This window comes from Vanacampus margaritifer, chromosome 18 (assembly GCF_051991255.1).
Source record: "Vanacampus margaritifer isolate UIUO_Vmar chromosome 18, RoL_Vmar_1.0, whole genome shotgun sequence".
NCBI lineage: Eukaryota > Metazoa > Chordata > Actinopteri > Syngnathiformes > Syngnathidae > Vanacampus > Vanacampus margaritifer.
In genome coordinates, this window is record NC_135449.1 from 2,751,446 (window position 1) to 2,771,565 (window position 20,120).

At 45.9% G+C, this 20,120-nt stretch overlaps 2 protein-coding genes across 6 annotated transcripts in view; one reads left to right on the top strand and one right to left on the bottom strand.

The window, feature by feature from the left end:
* LOC144038003 (vesicle-fusing ATPase-like) overlaps nt 1–20,120 on the bottom strand; it is a 47,308-nt gene that overhangs the window by 6,838 nt on the left and 20,350 nt on the right. Inside the window, exons 22-23 of one of the 5 annotated variants that reach the window (XM_077550024.1) lie at nt 13,392–13,588; nt 11,191–11,314 (exon numbers count right to left, since the gene is read on the bottom strand). The gene's annotated coding sequence lies outside the window, so the exon portion shown is untranslated. Of the gene's footprint in view, nt 1–11,190; nt 11,315–12,081; nt 13,589–20,120 lie in introns of those variants that run through there. The other 4 variants (XM_077550026.1, XM_077550025.1, XM_077550022.1 and 1 more) reach the window with 4 other exon arrangements.
* On the top strand, nt 1,346–19,095 carry wnt3 (wingless-type MMTV integration site family, member 3). The gene is made up of 4 exons (XM_077550027.1): nt 1,346–1,565; nt 14,423–14,664; nt 17,470–17,735; nt 18,595–19,095. Exons 1-4 carry the CDS (start codon nt 1,486–1,488, stop codon nt 19,072–19,074), a joined length of 1,068 nt encoding a protein of 355 aa, XP_077406153.1. The 5' UTR covers nt 1,346–1,485; the 3' UTR covers nt 19,075–19,095.

Below are 20,120 nucleotides of genomic sequence, written 5' to 3' on the forward strand. Positions count from 1 at the left end.
AATTTATTTTTCTTTACATTTTGTCAGATAATCTGCACCCATGTATCCATTTATGAAGAAAATTAGCAATTTATTTTTCTTGATAAATGGATATTACCATTACCAGTTAGTCCGCTAGCTTAATGCTAACACATAATAGGAAACGCCAATGTAATACTAATAGCATCAGTGTTGTGGTGCTACAACCCTGAAACTAACAGATATTAGAAAACTGTACACACTCATGGGTGTACACTCTTTATCCTCTGCAAAGAATGACTAATATTACTGTCGCTGTCCATGATATCCACAAATCTGGATTAGAGCGCCCCCAGGTGGCCGAGGCGCACGCACGAGATCAAGATGAAAACGAGTTGCCTGGTGAAAGCAGGACTGCGGTTTGCGCAGGTTCCCAGCAGGGAGCGGCAACCGGCGGTACGAGTCTCGTTTTGCTGCGCGTGACATCACAGCCCCGTTCGCGCGACGGCCCCCGTCTAGTCGTCTGGCGTGCTGCGACTCTCCTTTGATGCTCGCTATCTTGTCGCTATTCATGCTGATCAGTTTCCTCGTATGTGAATCGGATGACTCCGGGCCATCCATCACACGTACCCCCCCCCCCCCTTCCTTCACTCCCCCCTCCCTCCAGCCATCAGAATGACAATGATGTAAAAAAAAAAAAAAAAGTGTCGCCTTTGGGCCGCGGCATGCCTGGCCCGGCCACCGCCGCACTTTATGGTTTTATTGTGGCCCCTTTTATGCGCCCCACCCCAACCCACTGGGGCGGGCGGGTAACAATTTGGAAAATTCACTGTATACATCGTCTACCCCCCCCCCCCCCCCCCCCCCCCCCCAGCGGCGTGCGGCGACATGCGCTCGCTGGCCAATATCCGGATCAATTAGTCAGGCCGCAACCTTTTCTACATTTTTTTTTTTCGGGGTGTGGGGGGGGGGGGGCGGGGGGGGGAGTTACCTTCTCCGCGCGTCCCGCCCTCCCTGCACACGACTGGAGGATGGGTCGGGAGTTTTGGGGGGTGATTGACAGATGGGAAGGAATAATAATTTTTTTTTTTCGTAACCTAAGGCCATCTCCTGTGATTGGCTTGCCAGCTGACATCTCCAACCCCCCCTCCTCCCCCCCCCTCCTCCTCCTCCTCTCCCTCCCATTTAATATTGGGCCTGTGGATGAGGCATCCTGAGGGAGAAAAAAGTGCAGCGGGAGGAAGACATCTACCTTAGGGAAGAAGGAGAAGAAGAAGGAGAAGAAGAGAGGGAGGGAAGGACGGACGGAGAGGATCGTCGCTCACTTTTTCTTTCTGGCAGCCACCAGGAGCCTCACACACTTTTCCTGGCCCGACGCGAACAACAGGACGCTTCTTCTTCTTCTTCTTCCTCTTTTCGACATTTTCAATTGAATTCCACCCCGCGCTTCACTCCTGAAAATTTCCCAAAAATCTTGCGGGGAAAGCGCAGCTTCCATGCGTTGAACGCTCCGAGCAGGCTGGCCTCATGGATTTGTACCTGATTGGATATTTGCTGTGCGTGTGGCTGTGCGGCGCGAGGGTGCTCGGAGGCTATCCCATCTGGTGGTGAGTACGCCGCCCGCGCCGCCACCCGGGCCCGCGAGCCCCCGACGACGTGTGCGGCGTTTGGGAGACAAAACATGCAAAAGGGCCTCCCCGGGTGATGAATTAGTGGCGTCGAGGGGTCCGACTTAATGATGAATTATGTGGATTTGAACAGGATTGAAATGAGTTTGATGGCAAAAATATAGCATTGAATTTGGATGTAATTCCATAAAACATGGGAGGCAAAATTCCATAAATAACAGGAAGTTAATTGTGCTAGAAATGGAGTCCAAATTCGACAACTGAATCCAATTCAGAGGGAAAAAAAAAAGTCAAAATTCTCTTTAAGATACAAACTCGATTGAACAAGAAATTCCACCAAAGCAGAAAATATTATACTGAATTTCAAAAAAAAAAAGAAGAAGCCACAATTCTATTCAAGATACAAATTCAATTGATCAAGAAATTGCATGGAAGCAGAATGTAATTAAACTAAATTTCACAAGAAATTATGAAAATATATTTTTTTTACCTTGTGGCCCAATTTATTGAGCTAAAAATCTTAATCTTGCAGATTTTTTTTAATGTTGGTAAAAAGCGTTATTTTTGAGCAAATCTTACAAAAAAAAATTGGGGTGTTGACATGTTGAAGAAGAAAAAAAGTTGCCAAGTTACAAGAACAAATCATTTTTTTTCTTAGAAAAACTCACAATCTTACAAGAACAAAAATGACTTTGTTGTTTTCATGCCAGTGCAATTTGGTAGTTGAATTCTTTGTTATGGTTACAGCTTGTCACCTCCATGCAACTTTTGAATGCTTTGGAAGTTCGACTTCTTCTTGGTAAATATGAGCGCGCGCGCGTGCGTGTGACAAAGGCGACCTGGCAGCGTCCGCGCGACTTGTCAACGCTACTACGCGTTCGGTAGCCCAGCGAGCATGTGGCCCGCCGCGCAGCGCCAGCGTGCTCTTCTGCTTCCATTTAGCGCGGCGGCGACCGCCAAGCCTTTTGCGAGGCCTGCACGCCCACTGCTGGCTGCGGCGAGGACCACCGCGCAACGAGCCGCGAAAGGGCTCGGCTTGCTGACCCCTGTTTTTTTTTGTTTTGGTTTTTTTTTTTTGCGCCTTCAAGGAACTTACGTGACGGCGGTGTCGTGTTCCCGGTAGCGAACAAAGCGCGTGGTTGCCTTTGATTGAGGCTGACAAATTTTTTTTTTTGCGGCGTGGCTCCAGGTGAAGGCGCAGGTGCTGAGGAATGGCTGTCGTCAGGAGCCCCCTCCCACTCGGGAACGTCAAACGAGTTGGGTTTCAGTGAGGAGCCCGGCGGCTGACGGAGGGGCCGTAAATTGTGAGGGAGCAGCGATATGCACATTCTGGATGCAAGCATGCAGCGAGCGCTAATCAGGAGACTTTGGAGAGTCAATTGGCCTCGTAAATTCTAATTCAAGAATGCTGCAGGGAAACAATTTGACTGAGAATACAGTGCTGTTGGACTGTCATGTTCATCGAGTCACGATGAGAAGCTTGAGGGCTTTTGTAAATGTGTTTTGTAGCCATTTAAAAAAAAAAAAAAAAATGTAAAAAAAAAAATTAAAAGACCCCGGAATTGTCGGTGTCGTACTGTAGTAGCAGACCTGCAAAGCATTTTGGAGCATGGCTACTTGAGACTTTTTTTTGTTAGACATGCCTACCAACTTTCAATTAGTCAAACTAGATTTGGGGGCTGAATTTTCAAAAGATTTGAAGGGCGCCTGGAAATGGCCATAAAATGGCAGCTTCAAAGTAACATAGCAGACTTTGTGTGTATTTTTGAGTATGGCATCTTGAGACTTTTTTGTGGGTCTACTCATGGTAGACATGCCTACCAAGTCTCACGTAGCTAAGTGAAACTGGATTCAGGGGCCGAATTATCAAAAAATTTGAAGGGCGCCTGGAAATGGCCATAAAATGGCAGCTTCAAAGTAGCATAGCAAACTTTGTGTGTCTTTTTGAGTATGGCATCTTGAGACTTTTTTGTGGGTCTACTCATGGTAGACGCGCCTACCAAGTTTCACGTAGCTAAGTGAAACTGGATTCAGGGGCCGAATTATCAAAAAATTTGAAGGGCGCCTGGAAATGGCCAAATGGCCATAAAATGGCAGCTTCAAAGTAGCATAGCAGATTTTGTGTGTCTTTTTGACCATGGTTACTTGAGACTTTTTTGTGGGTCTCCTCATGGTAGACATGCCCACCAAGTTTCACGTAGCTAAGTGAAACTGGATTCAGGGGCCGAATTATCAAAATATTTGAAGGGCGCCTGGAAATGGCCAAATGGCCATAAAATGGCAGCTTCAAAGTAGCATAGCAGACTTTGTGTGTCTTTTTGAGTATGGCATCTTGAGACTTTTTTGTGGGTCTACTCATGGTAGACATGCCCACCAAGTTTCACGTAGCTAAGTGAAACAGGATTTAGGGGCTGATTTATTTTTAATTTTTTTTTAACAAGGACCACTGGAAATGGCCAGAGTGACCCTAAAAATGTAACACAGCAGACTTTGTGTGTCTTTTTGAGCATAGCTTCTTGAAATTTTTTGTGGGTCCGCTTTGTGATACACATGCTTACCAAATTTTGTTGTTGCTAAGTAAAACTTTGGGACCTGGAGTTCACCTAAAATGTCCCCTTCAACACAAAATGGCCAAATCTGTTCAATTTTGGAAAATGGGTCCTTGGTACTTTTTTGTGCGTCCTGTATAAATGACATATTCACTAAATTTCATGTAGAAATGTGCTATTTTTTAAATTTCAGGGGGTGCACACACATGGCATGAGGAGGCCCCCAAAGCCTCTAATAATTATATTGTTCAACTAATCGCTTAGCAAAAATTTTGTAAATGAAGAATTTTTGTACTGTATCTGATTAGAATGACACGACAAATTTGCGGAGTCACTTTTTGTCCTAAGATCTGAAGGCAAAGCCAAGGAGGTTCTCACACACACACACACACACACACACACACACACACATACATACACACCTCTCCTGTGTGACCCAAAGCAGCTTAAATGGAGCTGAAGAGTCCATCTCCGGGTCTCAGGAATGTCATTATCTGACAGACCCCTCACCCTTCCCCAAAAAAAGAGAGAAAAAGAAAACTTGCACTCCTCAATCTCAGAGGGATGACTTTAAATGATTCCCAGTGCGACCACTCCACGTGAAAGGATTGAGGATGCGGTGCTGTTATTGGCAGATTGGCAGTGAATGTTGAAGCAAAGAGGGCAGGAACGTTTGTGAGAGGCCAAGGGTTGGGGGTTAAAGTTCACTTGAGGTTTGGGGGCAAAAGAGTCTTTGGACTGTGTGATGCAAGGCAAGTGCACTTCGGAGACAAACTTTCAAAAAAATTTGAAGGGTGCTAGGAAATTGCCAAAATGGGATTAAGATAATAGCTCTAAAGGAGTTGAAGACTTCCTGTGTGTTTCTGGACATGGCTTTTTGAGACTTTTTTTTTTGTGGGTCTACTCATGATAGACTTCCAACTTTTATGTAGCTAAAGTGAAATTGGATTTGGGGGGTGAATTTTCAAAAAATGTGAAGGATGCTTGGAAATTGCCAAAACGGCATTAAAATGATAGCTATAAAGGACGGTAGCAGACTTCCTGTGTGTTTCCGGACATGGCTTTTTGAGACTTTTTCGTGGGTCTACTCATGATAGACATGCCTATCAAGTTTCATGTCGCTAAGTGAAACTGGATTTGGGGGCTGAATTTTCAAAAAATGTGAAGGATGCTTGGAAATTGCCAAAACGGCATTAAAATGATAGCTATAAAGGACTGTAGCAGACTTCCTGTGTGTTTCCGGACATGGCTTTTTGAGACTTTTTCGTGGGTCTACTCATGATAGACATGCCTACCAACTTTCATGTCGCTAAGTGAAATTGGATTCGGGACAGAATTTTCAAAATATGTGAAGGATGCTTGGAAATTGCCAAAACGGCATTAAAATGATAGCTATAAAGGACGGTAGCAGACTTCCTGTGTGTTTCCGGACATGGCTTTTTGAGACTTTTTCGTGGGTCTACTCATGATAGACATGCCTATCAAGTTTCATGTCGCTAAGTGAAACTGGATTTGGGGGCTGAATTTTCAAAAAATGTGAAGGATGCTTGGAAATTGCCAAAACGGCATTAAAATGATAGCTATAAAGGACTGTAGCAGACTTCCTGTGTGTTTCCGGACATGGCTTTTTGAGACTTTTTCGTGGGTCTACTCATGATAGACATGCCTACCAACTTTCATGTCGCTAAGTGAAATTGGATTCGGGACAGAATTTTCAAAATATGTGAAGGATGCTTGGAAATTGCCAAAACGGCATTAAAATGATAGCTATAAAGGACGGTAGCAGACTTCCTGTGTGTTTCCGGACATGGCTTTTTGAGACTTTTTCGTGGGTCTACTCATGATAGACATGCCTATCAAGTTTCATGTCGCTAAGTGAAACTGGATTTGGGGGCTGAATTTTCAAAAAATGTGAAGGATGCTTGGAAATTGCCAAAACGGCATTAAAATGATAGCTATAAAGGACTGTAGCAGACTTCCTGTGTGTTTCCGGACATGGCTTTTTGAGACTTTTTCGTGGGTCTACTCATGATAGACATGCCTACCAACTTTCATGTCGCTAAGTGAAATTGGATTCGGGACAGAATTTTCAAAATATGTGAAGGATGCTTGGAAATTGCCAAAACGGCATTAAAATGATAGCTATAAAGGACGGTAGCAGACTTCCTGTGTGTTTTCGGACATGGCTTTTTGAGACTTTTTCGTGGGTCTAATCATGATAAACATCCCTACCAAGTTTCATGTCGCTAAGTGAAATTGGATTTGGGGGCTGAATTTTATAAAAATTTGAAGGATGCTTGTAAATTGCCAAAACGGCATTAAAATGATAGCTATAAAGGACGGTAACAGACTTCCTGTGTGTTTCCGGACATGGCTTTTTGAGACTTTTTCGTGGGTCTACTCATGATAGACATGCCTACCAAGTTTCATGTCGCTAAGTGAAATTGGATTTGGGGGCTGAATTTTCAAAAAATTTGAAGGATGCTTGTAAATTGCCAAAACGGCATTAAAATGATAGCTATAAAGGACGGTAGCAGACTTCCTGTGTGTTTTCGGACATGGCTTTTTGAGACTTTTTCGTGGGTCTAATCATGATAAACATCCCTACCAAGTTTCATGTAGCTAAGTGAAATTGGATTCGGGGGCTGAATTTTGAAAAGTTTTGACTGACAATTAGAAATTTCTTAAGATGGTAGCTTCAAAGCACCTGTGTGTTTTTTTGACATGGCTTCCCGATACTTTTTTTTGTCGATCTACTCATGACAAGCCTACCAAATATCACGTTGCTCAATTGAACTGGCTTTGAGGGTTGAATTTTCCGGCATAAATGAACCTAAAACCTTTTTTTTTTTCTTCTTTTTTTCTGGAGAGCTCAGTATTGTTCATTCGGTAATTTTACCGATTTGACATGTCATCATCATTGCTCTTTTTTTTTTTTTTTATTACAATTTATTTATTTATTATTTTATATGTGGAATGAACCTAAAACCTAACGAGGAGTCTTTTGTGCATGCCTTCTTGAGACTTTTTTTTGTGGCTCTACTTTTGATAAACACGCCTCCCAACTTTCATGCAAAGAGTGAAACTGGCTCTGGGTGCGACGTCAACGTGCAGGAGCGAGAGAGTGAGGTGAGCTTTTCACCAGAACATTTCAAAGCAGGCATAATCTGGCCCGTCATCAAAGCAGATGCACAGCGCTCATGTAGGAAATGACAAAGCATTCACAATCATACCCCCCCACCCCCGCCCCCGCTCGCACCTCCACCTCCAGCGTGCATGGCTATTAGTGGCACTAAAACACAGGCCGGGCCGGTTCCTCAAAGGGAAACCTCGGAGGCCCCCGAGGCTACCAACTCATTAAGACTGAGCACACATTCAACGTTTAAAAGTCTTCATTAGCTCACCCGTCTTCACCTGCTAGCGCGTTCATTATGAGCTAAGACACATGAGGTCACGTGCACGACAAACTAAGGGGTGTGCTGATAACACCTGTGCAGCCCCTCCCCCCTGGGTCATATTGACCCGGTCAAATACGGCACAAAAGTTTGATGAAAATGTACGTTCAGACATGAGAATCCATCCGACGTGAGGATTTCAACAATGGGACGATTCACAACACGCAAGCAACAACACCACCACCAGCTATTTAATTATCAGCACGTAATATTTTTTTCAAAGACGCCACGTCCTAGCTCTCATCCCCGCAAACAAATTCCAGAAGCGCACCTGAAGATTCCACACGCTCTCGTGCGAGTTTTGATTTGCGTCGGACGGATTAGTGCTGACATTTGGAGCGCCGAGCCAACAAGCTAGCATCAGAATAGCAATGAGCTAACACGCAGCTAAGATCATGCTAGAAGTAACGAACCTGGCAAAACTGCAAAAAAAAAAAAAAGCTTTTTTTTTCCCAACATCCTGTCTTTGTGAAGCGGGATGACACCGGCCAAAACAAAATGACTGCGTAGACTGGACTTTGTATCTCATTGTCTCCAATTACTCCCAAGATGGTAGCAACTCGTCATCTGTATTCAGCGCAATACTTGTTGTATTTTCGTGTCCAAAGATTAAAGCATTGATCTCAACAAGCCCGAGTTACTAAGATCTCAAACAGCGGGTGCTAGATTGCAAAATTTGAACATTTGGGTGGGTTTACAAAAAAACACAAAATGAAGTTTGAAGTGATGGAATTGGAAGTGTTAGCGGAAGAGGCAAACAAAAATATGACTCAGTTACGGGAGTCAGCAAAAGCTAGCAACGCCAAACTTCAGGTGAAGTGTGGTTTCTTTTTCAGAAATAGAACCTGCTTCTATCGCAGGGTCAAAAAGAAATTGGCGACAGCGAACTTCTTGCGCCGTTTTAACGACGCGTTTTATTTGAGTGCACGACGGCGTATTAGGGCCACGTATAAATATATATATTTTTTTATTCAGAGAAAAAAACTTGCAAATTTGCCACTTTATAAAGTGGGAGATTTAGGTCGGGTTTTCAAATAAGGAGATAGTAATTGCTTATATGGTGTTAAGCATTCGCTCTTTGAAGACGCCTCCACACCCTAAAGATCAAGCATTTCATTTAAGTTAATTTCCTAAAATGTGTATCTAACTTTTATGTTTCCAGAATTATTATTTACACATTCATAACTATTTTTTTTTTTTTTTTTGTACAAGTATCTAAGTTGATGTGTCGAATCTGCTGCTCTCGGTCATTCACTTGCATTTACCTCAAGTAGGCTAGCTTCTGATTGGTTCGTGTTAGTCAGCTGATAAGGGAATCAGGAAGTGTTGTCGCTCAAGCTTCTGTGTATGACGAGTAAAGTTTAAATTAAGAATGAATCCGTCTCCATCCTGCCTTTTCAATTTATAAACAGTGTCCCATTAACCACCAACAAATGCTCACATTAGACTAGAAGTTTTTTTCTCGCAAATTTGCCACTTTATAAAGTCGCAATTTTTTTTTTTCAGAATATTACCCCCCACCTCTGTGGAAAAAAAAATATATAATATATACGTGGCCCCAATACGCCGTCGTACAAATGTCTCTGGTCCTTGGGTACTGTTTCTTTTAATTTATTGAATAATAAATAAATAAATAAATAAATAAATAAATGTAATTTCTAAGTCTCTTTTAAAGGCTCGATTCCACCTTATGTTTGTGCTTTACTGCGATAAACAAGCCGTTGCTACGCCTTTGCGTTCTTGCACGACACTTGTTTTATCTTTTCCCCGGGTAAGGCGTGAGTTTGCAAAAAAAAAAAAAAGAGCATTTAGCTTTGATGGCCCCGCGGCACGGAATACTCTGCTGACTAAAGTGAAACTCTCTGAAGTCATATTCGGCTCGGAGTTTTCCGTTTGATCCTGAGGGACGACCCGTTTGAAACCACTCAACGCTGCCTGTGTTCCAAATTTGAAAATTGGTGTTTGTTGTTGTGTTTCAGTTTCCACAGCTTCGTTATGACATGCGCTGTTGACCTCTCGGCCAGGTCGGTGATGTTCCACAAATCTCAATGAATTGTTATCTGGTTAAAAAAAAAAAGGGTTGAATAAAAATAGGCCTTTTGTTTGATTTACTCGTCCTGGGAATTGGATGCATCTGGGACAGGACACTGAAAAAAAACTGCTCTGCATCAATCGCTTAGTGTGCTGAAATGAGTTTTTGGTGCTATGGCATGACACCTTCTTGTGACACCCTCCAAGTGAGTTTTTAGGTCATAGGAATCAAACTCAAGGACTGAGGGCCAGATCTGGCCCGACATATCAGTTTATGTGGCCTGCCATGTTTCTTGCTAATATACTATGATTGCAAATGTCTAAGGGCATAAATTTATTTATATTCCGTGCGGTAATTTTGCCCGTTTGGCCTACGCGAGACTAGATTTGTGCGCCCGCTTAGTCACATCAAGTTTGTGCCGTTTTTTTTTTTTTTGCACGCGTAAGCCTCGAGTAAATTAAGCCTAATGTGTCTGATGGTCTCGGCGGAGAGTTCACAAGTTTACGCCGTGTTCATCTTCCCTCTCGTGACTGCAGGGCGTCCTCGTCCCAACGCTGCACTCCGGCAGCAGCAGGATGAGCTGCGGAGCTCCCGACAGGTTGGAACATCTTTCAATGGTCCTGTCATTTTTTATCTGATCAGCCGGAAGCTGTTGGACTACAAATCAAACGTGTGCCAGAGAAGAAGTCGTCAACACGAGGAAAAAGTCCCGTCCTTGAGAAAAGCCGCCAACCATCCGTAACCCACTTTTTCCGCTATCTTCGGCTCTCCGTGGACCTTCTTTAGGGATTCGGCAACAGCAGCAACGCGCCGGGGACTCGCTTAGCGATGCGAGCGCCCACGGGCGAATATGACAAACATCCGCTTGCGCGTCCACGTTGCGAGGTAAATACGAGTTGAATGCAAATAGCGTCCCCAAAGTCACCTGGGATGCGACACTCCAGGCTCAACGTAGCATATGCTAGCCTGACTTATTAACGAGATAAAGTTTGTTTGCGAGTCTTTTATTCATTCCTTTGCAGTCGTTTGTATCAAAAGGTCACCTTTGTGAACAGATCACGTCCTGTTTGGAGGAAGTCGCCATCTGAAACAGTCCGCCAGTGGCATCTTAGCCTCGGGGGTGAAAACATGCTACATGCTCGTAGCTTTGTGTACGTCAGCCCAGCAATATTTTTTTTTTTAAACTGTGAATAAAGTTTCACAATAAGAGCAGACGCTACAGTTACAGGACCGGGACCGATTCATGGCATTTCAAAGGGGGAATTGATTCTACGAGTAAATTGATTGACCTCAAGCCATACGTTAAGCTGCTACTGTACTTTCAGATGAGCCCACTTAGATCGCAACAGAGAAAACCCCCAACCAAGGCTGCAAAGCCCCCCAGGCCATAAGAGGCCCCACGCGGGACTTGCCGAGGCACGCACCTGCCAAAGCCTGCAGTTGGCCGCCGCCACCGCCGCCACTCTTTGCCGTTTGTCCCAGCGCCTGCAGCGGATTCCCCCGGATGGCTGGCTGCCTCCGTGGAGGTCTGCCGTTCGCCGCCCCGGTCGGGACATGTTGCTGGCGGCTTACGAGAAGCCGGGAAAAGCAAGGAGGAAGGCGGGAGGGCAGGTGGGGCGGGGCTAGCGCGGTCTACGTGCTGTCACGACTCCACTGACATCCCCTTGGGCTGAGACTCATTCCTCATCCACCCTGCGGAGTGACAGAACGTCCAAAATCATATTTGGAACGCAAGGTTGAGAATGTTGACATCCAAGATGGATGACTACGCTAGCACAGTGAACGCCATACTATTCGGGATTTGAAATTCACAAATTGACCGACTAGCGTTTGTGCACTTTCACCCATTCGCAATTTTTGTGCACTTTCTTTAATGCCCTAAAATGTCACAAGATGCCGCCAAATGCCAGGCCAAAAGGAGAATACTAATTGGTGTCAAGGAAGTATGTTGAAGTGATGCATCTTGATTGCTCTAAGATCTCTGTAAAAATTGCGGTTTTTTTTTCAGAAGGGGGTTGACAACTTCCGCATGCGAGTGTCTGGTCGTGAGCTGTGGCTGACAGCAGCTCAAGTATGAGTGTGCTTTGAATGTGTTTTGCTGTTCTCTGCATGGATATTGTCCTGAATAAAACATACAATCATAACGTGGTAAAATATAATCCTGATAATGCACTGTAACAATGTGAACTGATGGTGGCCTGATTTTATAATGTGAACAAACTTCCCATTATAAAATGCTAGCTGGATAGCTAAATAGATAGCCGGATGGCTGGATAGATGCATGTAAAGCTAGCTAGCTGGTTGCTCGCTAACTAGCCAGATAGTGAAGAGGAATAATGGACGCCCCCGCTGTAAAACGTCGCTACGTCGGGGGTCACCATTTGAAGAGGAATAATTTAATTTTGTCCTCTTTGTGTGTTCCAAAAATGAGGATAGATTTAATGTAAGAAAAATACACCTTTTGCAAAAATGATTTAATAAAAAACAGAGAATCTCTGGACAGATAACAGCTTCCGATTTTATCACTTAAAAAACGTGGGATTTTAGAGCGTCAAATGTGTCTTCTTTCGGGTGGTGGATGGCTTTTATTGTTTTAGGACCTCCCCTCTTTTATTTGTAGACAAAACATATCTCAATACTTTTCAAGAACAGATGGCGTAAACAAGGTCAGATCTCGGTGTATATATTCGAGACTGAATGTTATATAGTTGAAGGATCTATTTTTTCCCATAAAAACATCTCACAAACAAGTTAAATCAAATTCACGGTGGCCGTGACTGATGAAGAAAGTAAAAAGTGTGTGCGTGCATTATTTTAAAGCAAATTCTGTTTTCAAGACCGAAATGTGCGTGTACAAATAAAACAAGAAATTTTGGACCAATCAGTGTATACCAGCCTAAGGAGTGTGTGTGTGTGTGTGTGTTTTTGAGACAAATTCTGGTTCAAGGGCTAAATGTGCTTTCGCACAAAACGCTGAGAAGGAACTTTTTTAGACTAAATAGTATGTCCCAGCTTAAGGCCAGACCATACGAGGTCGACATCATCTGCTCTGCTCAGGACACAAAACATTTCGACAAGGTTAATGTGAAAAATTAAAATGTTCATAATGTATAACAATAGTTGATATATAAAATTAGGTATTAAAAATGTTATAATATCTTTCAATAGCTAGATAGAAATTTAGCTAGCTAGGTAGGTAGATCAATAGATAGTGTAGCTTGCTAGCTAGCATTGCTAATGTTATGCTAATGTTATCATTTTATAGTTTGTGAGGTTGGTAGTGGTAGCAAAATTGTCTTCATACTTGACTTTGTGCTGTCAAGGGGGCTGCAGCTTGCTCATCTGTCGCTAGCCGCACTGATTGGGTCGCGCCCCGCAGGGGGTCTCGAGGTCATCCTGAGTGGCGCTATGATCTGATCGCTGTCAACCCCCACCAAAGCGCCGCCACCCTGGGAGCCTTTCAAGTCCCCCGGCGTCGTGTTGTCCACTCGGACCCCGAGCTGCTAATCAAACGGATATTGTTTGCGGCAGCACAAAGTGATCCGAGTCACGATCAGCGTCTCTCGAAACGAATCTGAGTTTGTAGCGATGACATCAGCGCCTTGGAAGTGTACTACTGTCCTTGCATGTCTTGATTGAGATGAAAAATGAAGCTGACGGACAACTCGAAGACTGTAGTCCAACCCCTGATTGATTGATTGAGAGGCCAACCCTCGGTCCTCCAATAAATAAACAGGAGCTGTCAGTATTGAGTACATTAGTGACTCACCACGAATGGTTGCGCTGTCAAGAGTTGAAGGAGTCTGCTGTTGTGGTGCGGCAGGTTTCCATCCCGAGAGCCTCCCCCCGGCACGCCACCGTTATTGGGAATGTAGGAAGTTCATAGAGGACACAAAGTGTGAGGGAGGAATTTGCGCTGAGTAAAAGCAAAGAAGGAACAGGATCGCATTTGCCTTACGACTTGACCTGAAACAAATTGAGTGTATTTATTTGAATGAGTATAATCTGATTGACTCACCTGATTTCCTTTACTTTGTGGTAGCTGCTCTTTAGTTCTGACTTCATGGTGGTTTGAGACATTTTGGACTTTAGACTTGTGACTTCTGGCTTCATACAAATGTGGTAATAGCTCAAGAATTTTTTTTTGATTTTGGACACTAGTGTCTTAATGGTCTTGAAGCTCAAGACCAAGTTAAAGACTTAATACCAGTGACTCAAAGGTGTTGATGAAGAAGTTAAAGACTTAAAGTTAATCAATTCAAAACTTTTGACTTTATTGACTCCTTCAGTAAAAGACTTGACGTGAAAAGCTGGAGTTTAAACTAGAGCCTTGAAAGTTTTGCAAACCAAGAAAAAGTCAAAGACTTAAAGTTAACCAAGTTCAAGACCCCTTATTGACTCTGTTGTAAAAGATTATGTTAACGACTTAACGTGATAGACACCCGACTTTGGCACCAGTGACCTATAGGTTTTGTGGCTCAAGAAAAAGTTCAAGATTCTATACTCCATTGACTCCAAGACTTTAATCTACAAGACTTTAGTCCTCTACAAGACTTTAATGTGAATGACCGGATTTTGGACTGGGCACTAGGGATCAGAAGAAGTTGAAGACCTAAAGCTAATTAAGTTAAAGACTCATTGACTCTAATGTCTTGAAGGGCTTGTATATTCATTAGACGTAAAGCGAAGGACTCTTGACTTAAGAATTATTCTAGTGTCTCAAGGCATGTGTGGTAGATGTAGGTCTGCTGTTTCCCAAGATACTGACTGACGTTGTTGCTGCCCCCCCCCCCCCCCCAGGTCGCTGGCCCTGGGGCAGCAGTACTCATCTTTGGGCTCCCAACCCATCCTGTGCGGCTCCATCCCCGGCCTGGTGCCCAAGCAGCTGCGCTTCTGCCGCAACTACATCGAGATCATGCCCAGCGTGGCCGAGGGAGTCAAACTGGGCATCCAGGAGTGCCAGCACCAGTTCCGCGGGCGGCGCTGGAACTGCACCACCATCAAGGACAACCTGGCCATCTTCGGCCCGGTGCTGGATAAAGGTACGCCGGCCTTGCGTGTTTGCGTCACTGTGGGCTGACTCATGAGTGGCGGGTTCAGAAAGGCTACTGCAAGCCGTTACAAAACCTCCACATGTAGCAGAGAACAGTTTGGCGCCCGAGGCGCAGGGCTGCCTGAACTTCTGCTGCCAAAACACTAACTGGGGCAATTACAATAATAGACACCTTTCCTGGCTGCAGCCAGCGCAGACACAAGCACCGACACATTCCGCTTGCATCCACATTTGTCCTCGCCACCTTTACAGTGCACCGCATTAAAGAGGGTCAGCGCGCCGCATCAGTCAGCGAGGTTCCAGTCAAGTGCCCCTGAAACACTGCACACATTCATCAGGTGGCTCACAGGCGGAATATTAATTGTCTGGACACCTCCTGCGAGGGCGACGGTGGGATGAGGCCTGGCGGTCGGCGCTTGGGAAGGTGGACGCTTGTGTTGCCGCTGATTGGAAAAGAATCAGCTTGTGTGTGTGTCACAGGCGAATGAATGTGGGCAGCGTAAGCAGTCCAAGCGCCTCCGTCAACTCAAAAGGAGAGGGGAGGCCAAATGAGATTACAGGCAATAGAAAAGGGCCAGGGGGCTCCGCTCAACCCCTACTGTGCATGAAGGCCGCTGCTTGCCTCACACAGTCCGGCTCCCACGGACGCCCCATTCACACGCCCTTTTGACTCTGTCATGAACAGGCTGAAAGGGAATCTCTCCCAACCTGGCCCGGGTGCGCTCTTCGGGACAGGGAAGCGACCCGGCCTCGGACGTACCGAGCTGGCTTGGGGAGGTTGGAGCCCTACAGCGGGGCTGGTGGTAGTGGTGCATGGGATTTCTGTTGAGGGGGGGGGGGATGAAGGGAGGGTGGGGGTGCGCTTGGTTAAGGGAGTTTAGGGAATGCCAGCTCAGGGCAGAGCGGGGCGGAGGGGGCGCGAGTCGCTGGGCTCTTTGTGTGGATAACGCAGTGTGACACACAGGAAACAATGGCGAATTGATGAGCCCAGCAGGTAGAGGCAGCAGCAGAGCTGGACCTGGCCCACTAGCCGACACGGCGAGCCTTGTACATGACGACCCGGTTCCGATTTAGCTGGAACCGCTGATTTGACTGATATCATCCAAGATAGTTGTAATATTAGTCTTAAAGTCAAAAGGTTAATGAAGGAAGAAAGTCTTGGGAGCAATTGTTACATTTTATTGGCAGGCACATTTGATGATACAGCAATCATTTATTGCAAAATATTTTGCGGAGCCCAATGTTAGACCCATGTGGGTCCAATGACCCCAGTTTAAGAACCACACTTGGATCTCTCAAACAAGCAGTGTAGCAACATGTTGACTCATAAAGAGCCTAGGTGGGTGGCGGACTCATAGTCCTGGAATTTCTGGCTCTACCTGAGTAAACCAGGACCCCCGCCCGGGCCCAGCGTATCAGTATGCGTTCACATTTGTGTAAGAGGCGGTGCGTAATGGCAGAGCCACAGACAACAAGTGTGCTGCGATTATGAAACAATGGTGTCATCTTACAAAATGAGCCGCTGTCTTCAAAGGCAGCGTCGGCTAAGAAAACGGGCCGACGTGCTGCTAGGTTTCACCTGAAGGCGTTGAGCGCTGAACAGGGATGGGTAAGAGATGAGGTGGTGTGGGGTGGGGGTGTTGGGGGGGGGGGGGGGGTGCGGTTGACAACATTCCTGAAACACTATCCAGATGCAAAGCAGCACACCTCAGGGATGACAGGAGGTCATGAGATCCCACGGAGCGCTAAGGCCTCACTGACACCGCCACAAAGGGCTGATGTCACTGCAGGGACTCGGCTTTTCCCAGGAGTCCTCACTCATTCCAGAGTAAACAAAGTGTTTACTGTCCTTATCGTCCAGTGAGACGTGGAGGAAAGGTCCTGCCTCATCCCCAAAGAGGCTCGTCAGGGGGGGTTCTTATAAACCATCCAGCACGGGTGACCTGGTGTTATATTTTACGCACCATGTCCCGCCATTCTGCGGTTTTGGTGATACCAATCAACCAGAGGCATCAACGGGTTCCATCCATACATTTTCTACACTACTTATGCTCTTTAGGGTCCTGAGGGATCTAGACCCCATACGGTCTTAACTTTGGGCGAGAGCCGGGTTTCACCCTGAACTGGGAAGGTTTGAAGGAGCTACGTGAGGAGTTGTGGCACTGAGTTAGGAAATCTGGAGTGGCACAGAATTTTTTTTTTAATTGTTTTTTTTAAGACTAGTACAGGTCTAGTACGAGAAGAGTAAGACCGTGGCAAATTGAGGTATGCTGCAGCAGAGACAAAAAACTAAGTTGGAGGTGGGATAGTCTTCAAGGATCAGCTCTATCACCTTCTCGTTTTGGAAAAAGGAGATTTCGTGGAGATGAAATTTTAATGTGTGGTGAGAGGAAGAACCGAGAGAGATGGGTGGAGGGTGGGGGGGCTTTGTTGCACTGGAGTTGCGGTCACTCACAGACAAGAGTACGCGTGTGGGAATGAAAAACCCAGTGCAACGGTGAGGGTACAAGGAGTCGAGGTAGAGAAGGTACAGGAGTTCGTCTGCTTGGGATCATCAAAAAAGGTGGTTTAGAAACCGTGATATAGTGAGGAATCTTTCCAAGTAGAATCCTCAAGTGAGTGTCCTCTTTGTCCTGAGCAGAGTTGCGCTGAAGGGAAGAACTCTGAATAGCAGCGTCGGGATGTTGGCAGAGCTCACATTTGCTCTTGACCATGTTTAACACGATTGACACACTCTCTCCTTTCTCTCGCACCCCCCCCAACCTGTTTGGTGCCTGTTCTACGTCTCCCGCAGCAACCAGAGAGTCAGCGTTTGTCCACGCCATCGCCTCGGCCGGCGTGGCCTTCGCCGTGACGCGTTCTTGCGCCGAGGGCACGTCCACCATGTGCGGCTGTGACTCCCACCACAAGGGACCGCCCGGGGAGGGCTGGAAGTGGGGCGGCTGCAGCGAGGACGCGGAGTTCGGCGTGCTGGTGTCCCGAGAGTTTGCCGACGCCCGAGAGAACCGACCCGACGCCCGCTCGGCCATGAACCGGCACAACAACGAAGCGGGACGCACGGTAAAAACTCTTAAAATGTTGCTTCAAGCATCTTCTAAGTCAAGGTGCTGATGTATTTTCAATTCCAAAAGATGTGTCAATGGTTGTCCGGATTTCCTTCCGTGACAAGAACGTCAATAAGATGATTGACGCTTTCTTTCGTTTGGAAGATTGGCCGATGTTTCTGTGTGAGCTCAAAGTGAACACTTCACCACACGCAACACACCCACAGTAAAAATTCCCTGACTGTCAGTCAGGTGCGTGATTTGGGGGTGAAAGTCGGGACTAAACGCATTAACGGCTGGTCAGGACCACACGGGGACAAGCCGGCAGGGTGCCCGTCTCGCTCGTCCACCTGGCCTTACTTGTGCTGCCTGGGCACCTCAAGCCCCCGGTTTGATCTCACCTGTCCATTTTCTGGTGGGGCGGTGAGGTGCACGGGGACTTTTTTGGTGAGGTTAAAGGTAGTAGGAGCCTAAGGGCGGCCTCCTAATGATGCTGCACCCCAAAGTCTCCTTTACAGGGTAGAGTTAAAACTACTTACTGCAAATAATTAATATCTAGCAAAAACACATCGGATGATCTCTCACGGCATTGTTTTGGGGAATCAACGGCTCCCAGTACTTTTCTTAATCCCAGGAAGACGGCCGTCTACTTTGCTATCTTCTGACTTAATCAAATTGATTTGAGAGTACAGTAACAAAGTTTGTATGCGGTTACTTGTCACCACTAGTGAATCCACTGATGAAACTTTTGTCTGTGGGTGTCAAGTATGCATGACCGCAGGCTTTGGAATGTTTCTATCTCGGATTCCATCTCTCTTCCCGAGCAGTATCATTGCATCGACATTTGAACAATGTCATGTTGTGTGTCGCCCCAGACCATCCTGGACCACATGCATCTGCGCTGCAAGTGCCACGGCCTGTCGGGGAGCTGCGAGGTGAAGACGTGCTGGTGGGCGCAGCCCGACTTCCGCATGCTGGGCGACTACCTGAAGGACAAGTACGACAGCGCCTCCGAGATGGTGGTGGAAAAGCACCGGGAGTCCCGCGGCTGGGTGGAGACCCTGCGCGTCAAGTACGCCTTCTTCAAGCACCCCACCGAGCGCGACCTGGTCTACTACGAGGGCTCGCCAAACTTCTGCGAGCCCAACCAGGAGACCGGCTCCTTCGGGACGCGGGACCGCGCCTGCAACGTGTCGTCGCACGGCATCGAGGGCTGCGACCTGCTGTGCTGCGGCCGCGGCCACAACACCCGAACTGAGAAGCGCAAGGAGAAGTGCCACTGCATCTTCCACTGGTGCTGCTACGTCAGCTGCCAGGAGTGCATGCGCGTTTATGACGTGCACACGTGCAAGTGAACAGCGGGGGATGGGGGGGGGGGGGGGGACTGGACTAGAAGCGCCACCCCGACCTTTCACATCCCTGCACGGCGTCCAATTTACTGCGCACGTCCCCGCTCTGTACCCGACATCCGGTCCCTGACCTGGTGGACACTTCTGACCTTCCCCCAGCTTCACGTCCCACATTGTCTTTATTTATTTCCCCTCTGTGCCAACCACATGTACAGTAACACATAAATGCAGTCCAAACAAACAGCACAAGACTATTTGCTTTTGGATTGTAAGCAAAGCATCTAACACCTCACATGTCGGGGCCACGCCGGCTGGTTTGACCGCTACTCACAAATAGTTTGGGGGTTTGCGCTTTCAGGTGACATTTCAGGATGTACCTATAATGCACTCGAATCTTTACAGTTGACCTCTAAAGTTTTATAATAGGGAAAGACGATTATGGATTATGAGCGGCAATATTCAGCATTTTGACGAATATCGGCATCGGCCATTTTGAAGAATCATACAGCCGATAATAGATCCATTTAATAAAGTTTTCCAGGGGGGGGATCAGGGAACTAATTATTAAAACTTTCATAGATGCTTCTGACCCTGGGAACTCTCTGCACCTTCTGTCTTTGTTTGAAATTAAAACTAGAGAAGTACAATATTAATACTTCAGATATTTTGAATTATTATTTTTTTTTTAATTTACTGTAGCAAACAATAGGGAGCTATTTACTTAAATTATTTAAGATGGAAGATTCCTGAACATTTTGTTGTAAAACAAGGACGTCTATGGACTAACATTTTTTTAAGTGTAATATTTTAGTTCAATAAACATACATTAAAAAAAATAAAAAAAATGAAAATAATAAAACAAGAGCTTGAGTTTGTATTTAAAAAAAAAAATTAGGCCAATATTTTCCATTTTAGTGAAAATATCGGCTCCAAATATCGGTTATCGGCATCCTTGACTACTAATAATTGGTATTGTATCGACCCTGAAAACCCCCCATATCGGTTTATCTCTAGTTTTGAATCCAACTGTCCATCATGTCAGGAAAAAGTTC

Bases quoted from the DNA above. Each gene is read 5' to 3' on its own strand.
- wnt3 (XM_077550027.1), top strand. From the start codon at position 1,486: ATGGATTTGTACCTGATTGGATATTTGCTGTGCGTGTGGCTGTGCGGC. The intron at 1,566-14,422 runs GTGAGTACGCCG...CCCCCCCCCCAG, and splicing joins GGAGGCTATCCCATCTGGTG to GTCGCTGGCCCTGGGGCAGC. The intron at 14,665-17,469 runs GTACGCCGGCCT...CGTCTCCCGCAG, and splicing joins CGGCCCGGTGCTGGATAAAG to CAACCAGAGAGTCAGCGTTT.